The 18545-nt window shown below is 33.1% G+C and overlaps 1 protein-coding gene across 3 annotated transcripts in view; it reads right to left on the reverse strand.

The window, feature by feature from the left end:
• LOC123265019 (protein Lilipod) overlaps nucleotides 1–18545 on the reverse strand; it is a gene marked incomplete in the record, with an annotated part of 252377 nt that overhangs the window by 210714 nt on the left and 23118 nt on the right. For all 3 annotated transcript variants that reach the window (XM_044728601.1, XM_044728600.1, XM_044728598.1), the window contains 3 exon segments: nucleotides 7488–7614; nucleotides 10652–10755; nucleotides 10817–11081. In XM_044728601.1, the coding sequence (XP_044584536.1) occupies nucleotides 7488–7614; nucleotides 10652–10755; nucleotides 10817–11081 (496 nt within the window).

An 18545-nucleotide genomic window follows, 5' to 3' on the forward strand; every position in this document is an offset into this window, starting at 1 on the left:
TGTCGATTTTGTTTAAAAATGTTTTTTATATCAGAAAAATTGACAAAAAAGTTGAAAAAAAATTTTTTCCAGAATTTCAAAAAATCATAACTTCAAGACCGCTGCGTATTAAGAGCTAAAACTCTTAGGGAATTTTTGTCTTATGATAGAGAACACCTCCATAAATTTTAAACATAATCCGCGAGGGTCGCCCCGTAAAAATGTTCTTATTTGGTGGAATGACCCATATATTATAAAACCAATTTTTATATTATATTTATGATAAACTCATATGATACGTTATGTAAAACATAGAATTATTATCATCTAAGACAGCAGCACAGCAGACAGAAACTTCAAGACGCACGGAGATCACCAAAGAGATCACCAAAGCAATATTGAGCAGGGTTAATAACTGGATGGGTGACCGCTGGTGTTATATCCGTAAAATTATATCTAGACATTTTTTTTGCATTTTAATTGATTACAGAGAATTGCGTAGGATCATATTAAATACTCGATCCATAAAATTAACTCAATAATTAATTAGATGTAATAAATATACAATTAAATATTGTTATATATAGTTATATATAATTATATATGATTATATTTGGCCATTTTTCAAATATAATCATTTATAACCAATTTATATATAAATATATATCTATATATATATATATATATATATATATATATATATATATATATATATATATATATATATATATAAGAGATTTCCACCTATATATTGACTCATCACGATATCTCTGGAACCATAAGGCGTAGAGATTTGAAATTTTGTAGGAATATTCCTTTCGCTGAGTAGAGGTCAGCTAAGAACGGATTTTACGAAATTCCACCTACAAGGGGGGTTGCGGGGGCGTTGACAATGGAAAATTCCCATTTCTAAACTATAGCTCCCATCGACTCCAAATTTAGTAGGAATCTCCTATATGTGATGTAGAAATGATCTACGAGCGGATTTTATGACAATCTACTCCCAATATAGATTGCGGGGGTGGGCGTTAACAATAAAAATTAAAAGTTTCCGAACTATAGCTCCTACAGACTCCAAATTTTGTAGGAATTTTCTGTAAGTGATGTAAAAATAATTTATAAACGAATTTTAGGATATCTCAACCCACAGGGGGTTGCGGAGGTGGGTATTAACAATGAAAATTTTTAATTTTCAATCTATAGCTCCTACAGATTCCAATTGGGTAAGAATTTTCGCTAAGAGACGTAGAAATAATATACGAACGAATTTTAAGATACCTCACAGGAATTTGCGGGGGTGGGTGTTAACAATTAAAATTTTTAATTTCCAAGCTATAGCTCCTATAAACTCCAAATTTAGTGAAGGTCTTCTATATGTGATATAAAAATGATTTAATAATGGATTTTACAACGAATCAACTCCAATAATGATCGTGGGGGTGAGTGTTAACCATGACAAATCTTAATTTCCAAAATATAGCTTCTAAAAACTCTAAATTTGGTAGAAATTTTTTATTTCTTATGTAGAGATCACCTCAAAATGGATTTCAATAAAGTCTACTTCCGATAGGAATTGCGGAGGTGGGTGTTAAAATCTAAAATTTTCATTTCCAAACTGTAACTTCTACAGACTCCAAATTCGGTGAGAATCTTCGTGTATGATGTCCAGTTCAGTTAAGGGATTGCGGGGACGTTGATAATGAAAATTTCCCGTTTGTAAAAAATAGCTCTTATAGACTCCAAATTTGGTAAAAATCTTCTGCATGTGGTGTAGAAATAATCTAAGAGCGGATTTAACGACGAATCACCCCCAATAAGGATTGCGAGGGTGGGTGTTAATAAAAAAAAATCTTAATTTCCAAAATTTAGCTTCTAAAAGCTGTAAATTTGGTAAGAATCTTTTATTTGTCATGAAGAGATCATCTCAAAACGGATTTCAATAAATTCTACTTCCGATAGGGATTGCGGGGGTGGGTATTAAAATCTAAAATTTTAATTTCCAAACTGTAACTGCTGCAGATTCTAAATTTGGTAAGAATCTTCGTGTACAATGTCAAGTTCAGCTGAAAATGGATTTTCTCGAATTCTAACCCCAAAAGGGATTGTGGGGGCGTTAACAATGAAAATTTCTCATTTCCAATCGATAGTTTTTATAGACTCGAAGTTTTGTTGGAATCTTTTATTTATAATGTAAAAATCATCTCGAATAGGATCTTACGAAGTTCCTCCCCCACATAGGAGTGCGGGAATGATAATTGTCAAAAAATTCATATTCTTCAAATACAGTTCCTACAAATATAAAATTTGAATCTCAAGAGAAACAGACAAATACCGGGATGGCCTCCAAGGTCAACGGATTTAAATATTTTTCTTACTTAATAGTGATATTTTCTTACAACAATCGTCTCTTTGGCAGCGGCAAAAAAGTCATTGTAGCGTTTCCAAAATTTAACATTACATATAGCTATTCAGTCAACGGACTAAGAATTTTACATACATTTTATTTTTGCTGATCACATAATCGATGAATTGTTCTCATTACGGGATTGCGAAAATGTAACAGATTAAAAGCATTGCATTTTCTAAACACATGAGATATAGAAAATAAATTTGAGATATAGAAAATATGAAAAAAAATAAATAACAATAAAACTTAAAATTTAATTTATTTCCTTTTCAATTCGCCCAGCGAAGCGGGCGGGAAACCGCTAGTAATTATATATAATTATATATAAATATTTTTTCTCGGGTATGTAAACCTCTCATAACTTTTGAACGGCTCGACCGATTTCATCGCGGTTGGTGCCATTCGAAAGGGCTTGACCAAACTTAGATTTTGAAGACCAATTTGAAACGGTAGATTTTAAAAAATCTCAAAAAAACTACAAAGAAAAATTTTTTTTAATTGTGGTTTTTTTGGAATAATTTTTAAACGACTCTACCGATCAATTCCAAAAACTAATCAGCTCTTAACATAAAAAAACTACGTCGATCGCCGCTAGCCCGGTCAAAATCGGTTTATTCGTTCGTGATGTTATGTCCACTCGCAAATTTTTTTTCTCTCTTCTCTTTCTTTAAATTTAAATCGTCCGCGCAGATGAAAGACTTCTCCATGCGCGAAAGCCACAATAAAATAGAAGCTACGCGACTGCTGGTTGACTAGCGGGGACTTTTGCAAACTCAGCACCGCGAGCATTTACAAACGAGAAACGGAGACCGCTCCCGTTCTTTGTTAATTAATTCGACTTCCGCGTTTAATTGACGGGCCCGTGCCTTGTAGAGTCCTTTGCTTTAATTTGCACTGCACTTAAAGGAAGTTTGGACGCGGTTTAACCGGCAGGCCACGTATTAATTTGAAGTATCTTAGAGAGTCGTATTCTCAAAGTTCTAATTTGCCCTGCACTTAGGCGAGAATTCGGCCAGTAAGTAAATCATAGAGAACCGTATTCTCAAAGTTTTAATTTGCCCTGCACTTAGGCGAGAATTCGTTCATTAAGTTTATTCAAAATTTCCTAAAAGCTAGTTTTGCGCACTTTATCCTACGGGGAACTGGAGGACGTTAGCTCAACCAAATCAATAAAATTCATTAAAATAAATTACGTTAAAATTAAAATTGTGAAAGTGTAAGTTTTGTGGTTATAAAAATAAATATCAAAAGAAGTGGAATCAGTTTCGAGTTAATTCATTTCTTAAAAATAAGAAGCCCTTAAAGTAAGCAGCCCCAAATTTATCCAACTCCATCCGCTGCAAGGACCAACCAGAGGGCCAATTCAAGGAAAAGGCGCTAGAAGCAGCCCCGGAATCACGAATCCGGTAACAACAAAAATCCTGCAAAGAGTAAGTACATCTATTCTTAATAAAATCCGTGTTCAGTCTCAAACGAAGGCGTGGTAAATTCGTCCGTCGAAAACGTCCCACATAAATAATTTAAACAACGGAATTAAAACTCCGTTGCGTATTCTTTAAACCGTTAGTCCAAACCTCCACCGTTTACGCTACCACTTAAACGCCCTTGGACATAACAGTGAGTTATCGTTGTCGAAAAAAAACCGAAAAAATGTTTTTTCGCAACTACATCGAAATTCCTACTTTGATCGATTAAAACTTAAAGATTCTTTATGAGGCCTGAAATACTGCGTCAAATGCGACCAACCACGTGAAAATCGGTTATTCAATCAAAAGTTATTGCTGTTAAAAAAATTTAACAAGGGAAGGATACGACCTTGGGGAAACGGATTTGGATAATCTTTGACGCAGTGATAGTACACCATGTTGGTATACTACCTCTGAAATACTAAAGTGCAATACTCAAAAATGGCTGAGAAAAACGCACTCAAAGTTTACTCAGCACTATAATATATTAATAGGTAAATAATTGATACATTAAATTATTCTTTAATAAAATATTTTTTTATTTTCAACTTCATTTCTATAAATTATCTACGGTGTATATCATGAGATATTTGTAATTCATGAATAATTCTTATAACTCTCATATTCATTATAAGTTTAACTGAAAAATATATACCTGCGCCAGACAATAAGAAGGGTCGATTATGGTATGAGGGTACAATAATTCTTGTCCTCGAGTTATTGTAAACTGTACATCGATTCGAGCTCTGTTGGCCCACCGGAAGAATAGTCATGTTGTTGTCCTTGAACCTATGTTAGTCCCACCACTTTTTCAGAAGCTTGACTATAGCAGTTAGTTTCTGAATTTCGACACGAACAGACGTATTTGTGCAGTGAAATTTACTTTAAAAATTGTTTTATAATTTATAAAATGTCATCAAGCGAAGCCAGTTCTTCTCATGGAGATGAAAACACTCCTGATACATCCTTACATAGTGATTTATCGAAGCAACGGCTAAAAGATGGAGTAGTGTATTATGAAGGTTTACTTCTTGAAAGTGATTTAATTGCAAAAACATCTTCTGACACTCTATCTGAAGATGCTATGTTGATTGGTAGAGAATTATATGATAATACGTTAGATATGTTAAATAAAAAGAAGTTCGTAAGCGATCAAGAATTGATTCATGCTCAAGAAGAATGCCCAGACGGAAATTTTGAAGCAGTAGAAGATAATTCAGTTGATGACTATGTTCCAGATGAAAAAAAAAAACAAAAAATGATGGATTATATTCCTCTGGAATATAAAATTAAAGTTTTAAACATAGCAAAAGCTCACCCTTCATGGAAACTAGAGACATTACAAAAAAATGGATGTAGTCATTTGAAGAGAATGGATCATTTGAAAGTATGGGAAAAAGATGTTGAACATGGTGGAACTAAATTTGATAAATATCATGTGATTGATTCTTGGACGTATGACCGCTTCGTCGAGGCAAGACAAAATTATCAACAAGTGACTACACGAAATTTGCAGCAATGGGCTTTAGCTGCAGCCAGCCAGTTTCCTAATCTTCAATTTACAGCGTCCGACCCATGGGTAAAAAAATTTAAACAAAGACACAACATTCGTCAACGCAAAATTACAAAATTTGTAACAGACAAAGAAGTTCACACCATGCCAGAAATTATCGCCTCTGCAGAAATGTTTCGCATTCAAACAAAACAATTGATATTTAACTTCGATAGTGACTTCGTTATTAATACAGATCAAACAGGTATATAAATTTTCTAACGGTAAACTAATTATTTTTTATTCCATTATTAAATTTAATCGAAGTTAATCATTAGATTTATTAAAATTCATATTTTCAGGATTTCAATACCAATCAATGTTTAATAGGACACTGACGGAAAAAGGAAGCAAAACAGTGTTTGCAAAAGTACAAGACATGACCAAGGTGTCACACTCATATACTGCACAATATAGCATAACATTATCTGGAAAATTACTACCACATGTTTTTATTTGTTTGCAAGAGCCAACAGGTGATTTTGGGCCAAGAATAAAGAAAAACGTAGAAGAATATTTAAGAAAATACAAAAATGTTATTGTCACATTATCAAAATCAGGAAAACTGACAACTACTCTCTATAAAAATTTTCTAGAGAAATGTTTAATGCCATATGTTCAAAAAAATAAATTTCTTTTAATTATTGACTCGTGGACAGGACAAGTGAAGCCAGAATTATATGATGAAATATTTCAGGATGGTAAAAAAATGCCTACATGCACATTTAAAGTTATACCTCCAAAATGTACTCCGTTAGTTCAACCATGTGATGTCTATTTCTATAGACAAGTGAAAAATTTTATCAAACGATTGCAAAGTACCGCTGAACTTCTAGACAAGAATTATGAAATTCATTCCCGAGAGGATTGCATAAAAATTCATTCGATTATTCATCTCCAATTGTCAGCGCCAATATTTCGAGACATGATGGAATATGCCTGGTTCGCCAGCGGGCTTTGTGACACAAGAAATTTTTTTACTAATGTCAATGATGGGTGTTTCTCATTAGACCGTTTAAAAATACCGTGTCATTGTAAAAAAGCAGCATTTATTTGTTGTTCTTGGTGTAGAAAAACTTTTTGTTTTGAATGTTTTTATCATAAGTATCACTCAGGATCATGTAATAATATCTCATAATACGTAATTATAAAATATTGCTTTAATTAATTAAAAATTGTATAATTTTCCATTTAATTTTTGACTTATTATTTGTTTGTACCACCGCAGATAATTTATAGAAATGAAGTTTAAAATTGAAAAATTTTTCATCAAAGAATAATTTAATGTATCAATTATTTACCTATTAATATATTATAGTGCTGGGTAAACTTTGAGTGCGTTTTTCTCAGCCATTTTTGAGTATTGCACTTTAGTATTTCAGAGGTAGTATACCCACATAGTGTACTAACACTACGTCAAAGATTATCAAAATCGGTTTCCCCAAGGTCGTATCCTCCCCTTGTAAGAAATAGTCTTTTACTATACTTTTACCAGATTTTTGAGCTTGGAGAGCTCAAAATGACACGAAAATAATATTTTTGAGCTCGAAGAGCTCAAAAACGTAGTAAGTGCAATTTTGAGCGCTCAAGTATGAAATTAGTGGGAAGTTGCGGGGATGGTTTTTAGGGTCAATTGCTTTTCTAATTTTTTTATATGATTTTATTGGGAATTTCTTCCAGTTTCCAAAACTATCCTTTTTTTTGCTGTGCGATTATTGGTTACAGAGATATTGGTGGTTAAAGACATAAACTTCCTTTTTCGTCTAATCTCGGATATCTCCGCAGCAAATGGTCGTATCAAGCTTAATGAAAAATGAAATTGAAGCTGAATAAACAGGCTATTTGTTAGCATAATAAAAATTTCTTCAACTTCCATTAATATTTTCTATCTACAACTTCAACAATATTTAAAATTCGCTTACATTAATAAATCTTAAGAAAAAAAAACAATGAACTTTGTATTTAAAAATTCATTGATATTGCATTTCTAAATAATCAATGATTTGCTTATTCAAATTTGTATGAATGACAACAATTTTGATAACAAATATTAACAATATAAGTATAACTAAAAAATACCTACTGAGCATTGTAAAAAAACTTGATTCTTGATAGTTTGTGAGAGCTAAGAAAACATAGGCCAATCCAAGAACCATTATCCCTATTAAACCAAGCACAATGACAGTTTCATAAACTCTCGACATTACACCCTAAATGAATAATTAAAGATTCATTAAAAAAAAAAAAATTTAGTATTAAACTATAATATACCTACTTATAATTTGATATTAACCAGCAGACTAAATTTGCTATTACGCATCAAGCGCAGATGCTTTATCAAACCATGGACATTAGGGTGGCGCAAAATAACCGACTATTTTTTTTTTTTGAGTCTCGAGTGAAAAAATGTTAGTTTTTGATGTTTTAAGAGCTCTCTCCAAAGGACAGCTCAAAAAAAATTTTTAAGAGGTCGCTCCAAATTTTTTTAAATTTCAGATTGTCAAAAATCGAATTTTTTTTCTTGTTACGTCATAATTTTATAGACCAAAAAAAAAAAATAAGTTCCTGAAAGTTTCAGTTCAAAATTTAAATTTTAAAAGGTCGCTCATCATTTTTTTTAAATTTATGAGTGCATTATTTAGATTTTTTGAGCAACCTTTTAATATTCAAATTAAAATTCCATGCGTTTCTTTTTTTTTTTTTATTATTTAGTACAATAATCGATAAAAAAACACCACGTGATGTACTAAAAATCAAGCACAATGTAGAAAACATAATTTTTTTTAATTTAATAATTTTACAAAGAAAATGTATCATTATATTTAATTGTTTTTTCTCTGAGTTCATAATATTTCCTAAATTAATCTGAACGCCTCGTTTCTTCGCCAAATTCCTCCTATAGACCCGAGAATTGATTTACTATTACTATAAGATCTGGTTCAATTTAAAGAACAAAATCAAAAGTTAGGTTCAGCAGCACTAAAAAGTTTTTCTCGACATTTATGGTACATTAGTGACTATTTAATTGGATTAGCATTTTTTGACTCTGAAATTAAAAAAAAATTATGAGCGACCTTTCAAAATTTAAATTTTGAACTGAGACTTTGAGGAACTTATTTTTTTTTGTCTATAAAATTATGACGTAACGAGAAAAAAAATTAAAAAAAAAAAATCTAATCTTTACGATTTTTGAAATAAAAAAAAATTTGGAGCGACCTCTTAAAAATTTTTTTTTAAGCTTCTCTTTGGAGAGGGCTTTTAAAACATCAAAAACTAACATTTTTTTACTCAAGACTCAAAAAAAAAATAGCCGGTTTTTTTACGCCACCCTAATGGACATGCTCATTAAGAACGTGGGCTAAAGATATAATAGCACCATAATACAAATGATTTATAATAGTTAGATCAGTCCACATGTTGTGTACAAGAGTTTATTCATCATGAGTCTGGTTATTCTGATTTGTAATGGCAAGATTGTACAAACAAACTTGATATATTTATTTTTCATTTGATTTAATACTATGTAGTTTTTCTATAATAACTGTATCATGAAATTTATGAATTTTTGCAATGAGATAAATTAAAATGGAGGATTTACAACAAAACTTTCCATCATGAAAGCTACAAAGCTCTAGTATAATTTATACTAATTATGAGTAAGGAATCAAAGCATTCAAAGTTATTAAAATTGAAATTCCAGAATATAAGGTAATGGATATACTCTTTCATTTTCTTTACAATTTTGAATCGAATAATACTTATATTCACTCATAAAAATATTAACTAGATTAAAGAGAAAAAAATTTTGAACAAAAACGCATTTTGATGAATTAGATCGTCTCGACTCAAATAAAAAAAAAGTTATTAATGAAGATACTTTTCTTGATTCATGTAAATTTAACTTGATTGAAGAAATGTTTGATTTCGTTTAAGACTGAAATAGGAAAAAAAATTTAGGAAAACGGTTGACCCTGAAGGCCATCCTTGCAAGTTCCTGCTACTTTCGTAATTAAGCGCTCAAAATTGCACTTATTACGTTTTTGAGCTCTGCGAGCTCAAAAACATAATTTCCGTGTCAATTTGAGCTCTCCGAGCTCAAAAGTCTCATAGAAGTTTAATAAAACACTATTTTTTAAATTTTCAAACCGCAATAACTTTTGAATGAATGAACCGATTTTCACGCGGTTGGCAGCATTCGACTTTTTCGATTTTTTTCGTCAACTTACGAACGAATCAAGCGATTTTGACCGGCTTGGTGGCGATCAACGTGGTTTTTTGATGTTAACAGCTGATTAGTTTTTGGAATTGATCGGTCGAGCCGCTTAAAAGAAATTAAAAAAAAAACCACATTTAAAAAAAAAATTTTTTTCGTAGTTTTTTTTAAATTTCTCAAAATCTACCAGTCCAAATCGGTTCAAACTAAATTCAAAATCTAAGTTTAGTCAAGCCTTTTCGAATGGCGTCAACCGTGATGAAATCGATTAATCCGTTCAAAAGTTATGAGAGGTTTACATATATCCACACACACTCGCACGCGCGCACACACACACACACACACACACACACACACACATACATCACCGCGGGAATAGTCAGGAAAACTTTCTAGGACCTCAAAACGTCGAGATCTGATAAAAACTTGATTTTCGTAAAACGGGGTGAAACCAATAACTTCTCAATTTAAAAAAATTTTCAATTTTCTTAGCGGGATGTTAAAAATTTTCTTGATTTTAAATTTTTTCCCGTCAATCAAGTTAAATTATTTGTCAGTGTCGGTATTATGGTTTAATTAGTTACTAACTTTATATTATAGATCTAGTAACTACATTTTAGTTACATTATATTCAAAGAAAAATAATAGAACGGGTGTAGATTCACAGTTGGTATAGAAAAAGAATGTGTTTATTTCACAATAATTTTTGTCACAGATCAATATCAGAACGGTTAGAGTTTAGTTTCCAATATTTACAATTATCTCGAAATTTCGTTTATAAGTAGGCATAATTTAAAATTTTCTTGATGTCAAAATATCTTCAATGAGTAAAGTAATGATTCCCTTATAATTTCAAAGAATGTTTCAACGTAAGTTTATAGTTCTACACTAGCTAATGGTATAGGAATCAGTGATAATTTAGATTTTTTTTATAGTAGATCTCTCAAAGCGCGTATTTGAAATTTGCTTCATATAAGTACATTAAAACAGAATAACCGTGCACATGTTGAATGAAACTTTTGAAAAATCCATACCTTTCGATTGCCAACAAATCCTTCAGATTCCATAAAAAAGTAAGCGAATGGTAAGAAAACGAACAGTGACAGGTTAGAAAATAAAAACACATGATTCCAAAGACCTAGAAAAAACAATGTATTTAGTATCAAGTACAAACCAGTTTAGTTAATGTTAAAACGTACCTTGTATAAGAGAAGTATTCAACCATTGAACATAATGACTATCAGGGTAAATGATGAGTACTTCATTGCTTATAATTGAGATCGGCAACAATAAAGTTGCTCCGACCGACACAGCAAAGACCGCAGTACAAAGCCAAAGACTAATTTTATAAACGATAGCTTCATCTTCATCAACGGTTGAGTAATCATCTCGATCTTTTCTATAGCATTTTGCTAGTATCAAGTAACTTGAAATATACAGCAGAAAGTAAAGGAGTAGGAATATCTGAAATTAGAATTGGAATTCAACTAACATACGTAATTTATTAGTAGATTTCATAAGAATGTAACTAATGCAGTCGTCTTCATGGCGAAACTTTTTAAAAATTCAGCAATTTTCTGAGTCAACTCGACAAACGTCAGAAAATATAGGTCGTTAAAAATTTTATTCATGTAGGTATACTTACAATATAACACGGCTTGTCAGCACGACAACGTTTACAATTTCTAACCGATTGTTCTCAAACTCAACTTGCTTTGTATATTGTAAAAGACCAAAGTTAAGTTCAAAGATAAGCTTAATAGGGCGAATAGTATGGAAATAATAGGATTTTTAAATTTTTAAAATCGTAAAAATTGATATTTTTACCACTTCAACTTGTTGGAATTACTGAACTAGATGAGATATTGAAATTCGGCCAATTTGATCGTAAATCTCTTTTATTAAGCTTTAATTTTCACTCCTTAAAAGTGGTAATAGCCTCAATATTACTCACTTTAGAGTTCGTTCAAAGAAACATGACCAATGCAATAGTTACATTTCTATGAAATCTACTAAAGAAATTAGGAAAACGGTTGACCCTAAAGGCCATCTCTGCAACTTCCTGCTAATTCCGTTAATACCTGGCCGCATTTTTTGAGCTCTCCGAGCTCAAAAATACAATCTGTGTGTTATTTTGAGCTCTCAGAGCTCAAAAAGATACCTTTTATATGCTTTTGAGCTCTTTGAGCTCAAAAGTTTGATAGAAGTTTCATAGAACACTATTTTTTGAATTTTCAAACCGCATTAAATTTTGAATAAATGAACCGATTTTTACGCGGTTGGCGGCATTCTACGCAGTTTTTTAAGCCTCGTAAAGAATTTTTAAGTTTCAATTGGTCAAACTAGAAATTTCGGAGTAACTCCGAAAAAACATTTTTTTCGGTTTTCTTTCCTTGACGATATCTCTCGAACGAATCAACCGATTTTGACTAGATTGGCGGCGATTGACGTGGTTTTTTAAGGTTGAAAGCTGATTAGTTTTTTGAATGGATCGGTCAAGCCGTTTAAAAGTTATCCCAAAAAAACCAATTAAAAAAAAATTTTTTTCCTATTTTTTTTGAGATTTCTCTAATTTTCTCAAAATTTATCGGTCCGAATCGGTTCAAATTATCAGGAAATCTAAGTTTGGCGAAGCCCTTTCGAATGGCACCAACCGCGATGAAATCGGTTCAACCGTTCAAAAGTTATAAGAGGTTTACATACTCACACACACACACACACACACACACACACACACACACACACACACACACACACACACACACACACACACACACACACACACACACACACACACACACACACACACACACACACAGACAGACATAGTGACACCCTCGCGGGAATAGTCAGGAAAGCTTCCTAAGACCTCAAGACGTCAAGATCTGATGAAAACTCGATCTTCGAAAAACGGGGTAAAACCAATAACTTCCCGATTTTTAAAAATTTTCAATTTTCTTAGCGGGAAGTTAAAAATTAGAAATACGGTTGACTCTAAAGGCCATCCCTCCAACTTTCCACTTATTTCATTCTTAAACGCTCAAAATTGCACTCATTACGTTTTTGAGCTCTTCGAGCTGAAAAATATAGATTTCGTGTCATTTTGATGAAGAATCAAAAAAAATTTTTTTATGGTACTAAGTATCCCCTTTAAAATGAACTTTGGCCCGTGTCTGTAACTATAATAGTTTTCGGGATATCACAAAAATAAATTTGAAAAACCTGAAAATGGTCAAATTTTTAATTTTGCGTAACTTTTCGAAAAAAAATTTTTTAATTTTTTCCTTTGGCACAACTTTATTTATGATTAAAGCAAACTTGTGACCAAATTTCATCTAAATCGGACGCGGTCGATTCCAACTATTGGTCGACTTGACATGGAATGAGCCAGCTTTTAATTTATACACAAGAAGGTTCTTCTTTACTTAATGAAAATTTCAAAATTCCATTAATTTTAATCGGAGATTTTCATGTTAATTTCGCTGCTGATTGAGCTTAAAGTTTAGTATCACTATTACAATCAAAATTACAATTAAAAATGATTAATAAGCCAGAAGAAGCTACAACAAGTCATGGAACTGTACTTGATGCAGTCTTTGCAAGATTTTTAAAGGACATACAATGTTAAAATTTCATTGCTTATTATAGCTACTGATACAATTTTATTTGCTGTTCAGTTGGCTCCTTTTATTAATAAAAAAATAAACAATGAATCTAAATGAAATCAACCAAATTAATTCAATAAAAGGGCGCCACCAGGATTTTTCTCACGGTTCCTGGAACCAGTCGAGAGCTGAGAGCTTATCGTCTAGAGTAGAGAGAGTGGAGGAACGCGCTGTGAAATAAATAAATATTTAATAAACAATATATGGCCAAAATTTATTAACAACAAAATTTAACAAGGTCACTCACACACTCACACGACAACAACTTAACAACAATACTATTTCTCGTTGTACCCCCTCCTGGCGTCAATACAACGGTTTCTAACTTAGTCCTTTAGCACCTCCCAACCTGGGCGATGATGCGAAAGGGTTCCAAGTGAAATATTCTCAACGAGCTCCTCCCGACGTAGCCTCGTTGGATTTGTTGTCTATAGCACGTAACCCTCCCGGCATACACGCGCGACAAAATTTTATAATCAACTTAACGATACCAAAACTGTACTAGTTACGCTACTCAGAGATTCATCGATAAGTAGAGATCGTTTATTAACACACACAGCTACAGAAGCATCAACCTAGTGAACGCAACGTAAACTGAGACTACCTGCGGCTCACAGGCATAACCCATACCGACATTACACACTAACACTACTAATTGACTCTAATTTTATTTATGAAAATTTTCAATAATTTATTTCAAGAAAACTGTTACATTAAATCTCAACTTAAAACCTTCAGTCATTAGCTAGCAATTAAATTAAACAAAACTTTCAAACTAATGATTCAATTTCCAAAATCTGAACTAAATTTTGACGCATAAATTTATTCCAAATCAATTCATAAATTTAACACTCAACGGTAAAATAAATTCTTAAGAATCTCATCATAAAATTCTAACTAAAATTCTCGGACTTAATATCCACGCTGATAAATACTTTATAAACAAATTTACAATTCAATTATCTAAATAATTCCCAGAACTTAAGTTCAAATTAATAAATCAACCACGTAGAAATTTCCGGTTCAAATAAATAATTATATATTAATTTATCTCAATATCAAAATTAATTACCGAAAGAATTTTCAACGAGTTAATCAGTCTCAAATGCGCCAAAATATCAATAAATAAATTCGCAATAAATAATGTAATGTTAATAAATAATAATTCAATTGTTCATAATAAATTATTCAGTAAAATAATCGACAAGAATTTGCGTACTTAAAATGGACGCCAAATATCCGTTAGCGCTTAGTAATTTTGACCTTGGGTAAGGACTAACTACGTTGTAAAATTTAACCGACGCTTGACTAGAATTCGTGAGAAGACAATGGAAATTTCTTGAAAATTTTACTATTCGATTTTATTTTATTAAATTGTTCAGTAAAATATGTACAATATAAAACCGTTCTCAGATCTTCAACATGTTGATAAATAATTGAGTAAATTAATGTTTAACAAATAAATTCTCACGGAAATTTACACCACAAGGTCTTTGAGTGACTTTCGGGTGAAGATCCCTGAGATTCACTCAGCATCGACTAACAAATCAAAATTAATGAATTGAACAGTTATTGAATTATTATTAATTAAACCAGGAATAAATAATCAATCAAAATATAGCAAGAGGAGAAGTAAACCTGGCATAAGGTAAACCGCGGTTCACTTCTAACCCACAGAGTATTTATTGATACCTTGATGAATAAACGACGACCTAACTCACTACTTGAGATTGAAGTCCTAGATATTGTTGGCTTCCTACGTCTGGTAACTACTCCGGGGATCGATGTCTCTTCTCTTCTGTGGCACACTGTCAGGCGGTTACACCACTTCACCCTTTCGCAATGCACGGCTCACCTGTAATAACCCCCAACCTACCCCCTCCTACTCTCTCTTTAGGCCCGAAGATAGAGACGTGCCAGTGCTGCGTCGTAATATTATCGATATCTGGTGATTTATCGACTCAGGGTTATTTTACCCTGTTACACTCCCCCTCACCAGACCAGCACTTGGGCGTGTTGATCTTCAGCTTCTCCAGGACCAAAAGAAAACAGACTATCCGAGGACTAGGTTTATTGAACTAATTACCAGTTCTCATCATGGTCCAACAGACGTAGATATTGGGTTTCTTGATGTAGCCGTGCGTTGGATCTTGTGACCTAATAAAAATCTGGAAGGCACTGTCGACCTTGGTTTAACAGATGTGTTTGCTGGAACTAATATTTGACTAGAAATAGCACCCTTGGACACCTTTGTACATGTCCAGGTATAACGCTTTGGACATTCCGTCGAAAGAAAAAAAAATTCAGACTTCTAGGTGATGCTGGTACAGGTAAAGGTGAATTTGGACTGGTATGGGCTTTGGCTCAGATATAGGCTCAATTGATGACTCAGCGTTGGTTGAAGTCTCAACTGACTTAAAAGGTCTTCGACCCCGCCTCCATTTGAACAGTTTGTACACCTTAGCTTATCAGCTCCGTGAATTCGAGATAGCATCTCAGCCTCCCTTTCACCAAACTGCAGTTAGGTGCTCTTACTGTAGTTGTAAATCTAGTTCTGTACCATGGAGCTGACAATCGAGACAATAATCGAATGCTCTTTGTCTTATCCGGGTTCTTTACAAACTAGAAAATACCAAGATCAGTATCTTATACACCTTAATTTCACCACGAAGTCCATCCCCAGGAACAAGGAATAACCTAGGTCGAGTAAAATACACAATCATTGTTTTCCAGCGGTCTGACTTGAATTACAAAAGGTGCTCCACTCTTACTTTTACCAGTAGAGTGATTAGCAAGAAGCACTCCTTTCTTGGTCAGATTCTCTTGTAGATTACAGACAACTAGGTGTTCATATCTTCATACACTCTTCCATTTGATATAAGATCTCTCACTATCTATCTCTAGTATCTCTTGGAGTATTAATAGTGAAATGATGTTTACGAAGACGTGCTGATAGTTGGTGAAATTACTTGTTGACATTTTGCTGGTTCGCACTGGGTTTCAACTTCTCTTATCCGCTAAGGAACAGATGCTTGTTCTGTTTCTGAGTTTATTTCAGAATTTGTTTCTGGTGAAAATATCCAAGATTCCATTGTTTAATTGAAAGGCCCAGTAATGGGTTTTCAGCTTCATATAACTACTCAGGGACAGATGCTTGTTCTGTTTCTGAGTTTTCTTCAGATTTTTTCTAATGAAAATATACAAGATTCCAATATTTTAATTGAAAGACTCAGTGATGGGTTTTCTAATAGAATACTCACTTTTATTACCTCCTCTGTACAGAGTGGTTCAACAAATCGCTGTGCGATGATCATCTTTATTTTATTTTTTTTTTTCTTTTTTTGTATATTTTCATCACCAACAAAATTTAACAATTAACAATTCATTGTCATTCACCGAATCTGGCCGACGAGAAAAGATTGGTATCAATCCCGTATCTCTTTTCGGAGATAAACCCAGATTGGTATTCGAATGTTTTTCTATGATGTCAATTTCGTTTCCCCAGTCTTCAGTGTCTCTTGGTGAGCACGTGGGAAACTTACAAGCTACCCCTAACTGTCTTTTTGATGTTGTTTAATTGACCCAGGGTTTACTAACTCTGGTAGAGGTTGGGAATTCATCAGAGCATCCAAAGGACAAGTTTTTTTTACATGGCCTACTTTACAGCAAGTAGTACAAACTTCTCTCCTAGGGTCAGGACAAAACCCGAATGCATGACCAGGTACGCCACAGTTGAAACAAGGTTTCGGCCTACGTATATGTCTCAAGTTGGATGCCTTGCCAAGATCTTATATAGACACATTTGAAGCTTGTGATCCTGATTGTTGATGCTGTTGCAGAGCAGCATACTGATGTTATTGTGTTTGGAGCTCCAGATTGTATATTCTGCACAGGCGCTTGTTGGTTTCCAGGCTGAGTAGCAGGTGGCTGTTGCCTCGGATAAAATCTCTGACGAAGGTATTGTCTCTTGTTAGAACGTCTAACGACTCCATAACGGTTGTCATATTTCCCTGAATTTCGTTACATAGCATTCAATTCAGGAAGCTCGATTATTTCCTCGTTGGGTTGTTGGATGGCTCCAAAACGAGGTTTATCCGGGTTCTTGGGTTGACTCGCAGCCTGCGTTTTGCCACTTGTGTCCTTGGTACACCTAACAGCTTCGTATAACACGTCGAAAAGGTCTTCATAGGTTGATACTTGTCTCGAGAAGACCATGATCTTCAGCTCATCTGTTAGGTGATTCAGTATGCAGTTCACCTGTTCTTGGACCGGTGGAGGAATTTCCATGGTCTGATACTTTTGTCGAACATTAAGTACAAACTCTGTGGTATTATCCCCAGGTTTCATCTTCATTTCGCTAATGTCCAGAATCATTTGATGATCTGTGACTGGGCTACCAAAGGCTTTGCGGAATTCCTGTTTAAACTGGGCGAAATTTTGCAATCTGTGATAATTTATATCTACCTAACGAGCTGCTAATCCCTTCAAGGTGTGACTGATCACTTTTAATAGTTCAGCCTTGTTCCATTCTTCGCGTCTAGCTCTTGCCTCTAACGTGTTCAAGAAATCATTCGCTATTACTCCATGTTGTGGAAAGCAGATACCTGACATTTGGATGCTGTCTTTAATCTCCTTCCAGCGGTTGCATGAAACTTGGCTAGTTCTATTATTAGTGTTCACTAGGGTGTTTCAATTTTAGGCGACTTTTTTTTTTCAACAAAAAAACAGGCTGAAAACTTGCATGAAGGTGAGAACAGAAGCCTGTTCAAAGCGGAGCTCTTAATATTAATATTTAGAGGTGTCTGTCCCTAATTTTTCATTTCCCATTTAAATAACATAAAAAAAAAAATTCTTTTTTTTGTTTATTTTTCTAGCTCGGCATACGCACCTCATATGAATAAGTCCATAGCATATTCTTGTAGAAAATTTGACGCTCTACAAAAAAGGTCTCTTACACTTTTATCATAAAGACAGCCGTTCTAAAGTTATTCAGACGTAAACTTCTAAATGTATACAATTTTGATTATTCAAGTATTAAACTGATACAAATTAATTTATTACTGTCTTAAAAATTACTTTTATATGTAAAATTGTTTCTGATACGCTAACATTTTCATAAAGCTAAAAAAAAAATTAATCATGTATCAAATTTTTTTCTTCTTTATTTCATTTACTGTAAGAAAATCATGACCCGAGTTTAATGAATTAAATTTTTAAAAAGTTTCACGGAACTATCAATTTATTACTCTACACGGAGGGAAAG

Source organism: Cotesia glomerata, linkage group LG5 (genome assembly GCF_020080835.1).
Source record: "Cotesia glomerata isolate CgM1 linkage group LG5, MPM_Cglom_v2.3, whole genome shotgun sequence".
NCBI classification, from domain to species: domain Eukaryota; kingdom Metazoa; phylum Arthropoda; class Insecta; order Hymenoptera; family Braconidae; genus Cotesia; species Cotesia glomerata.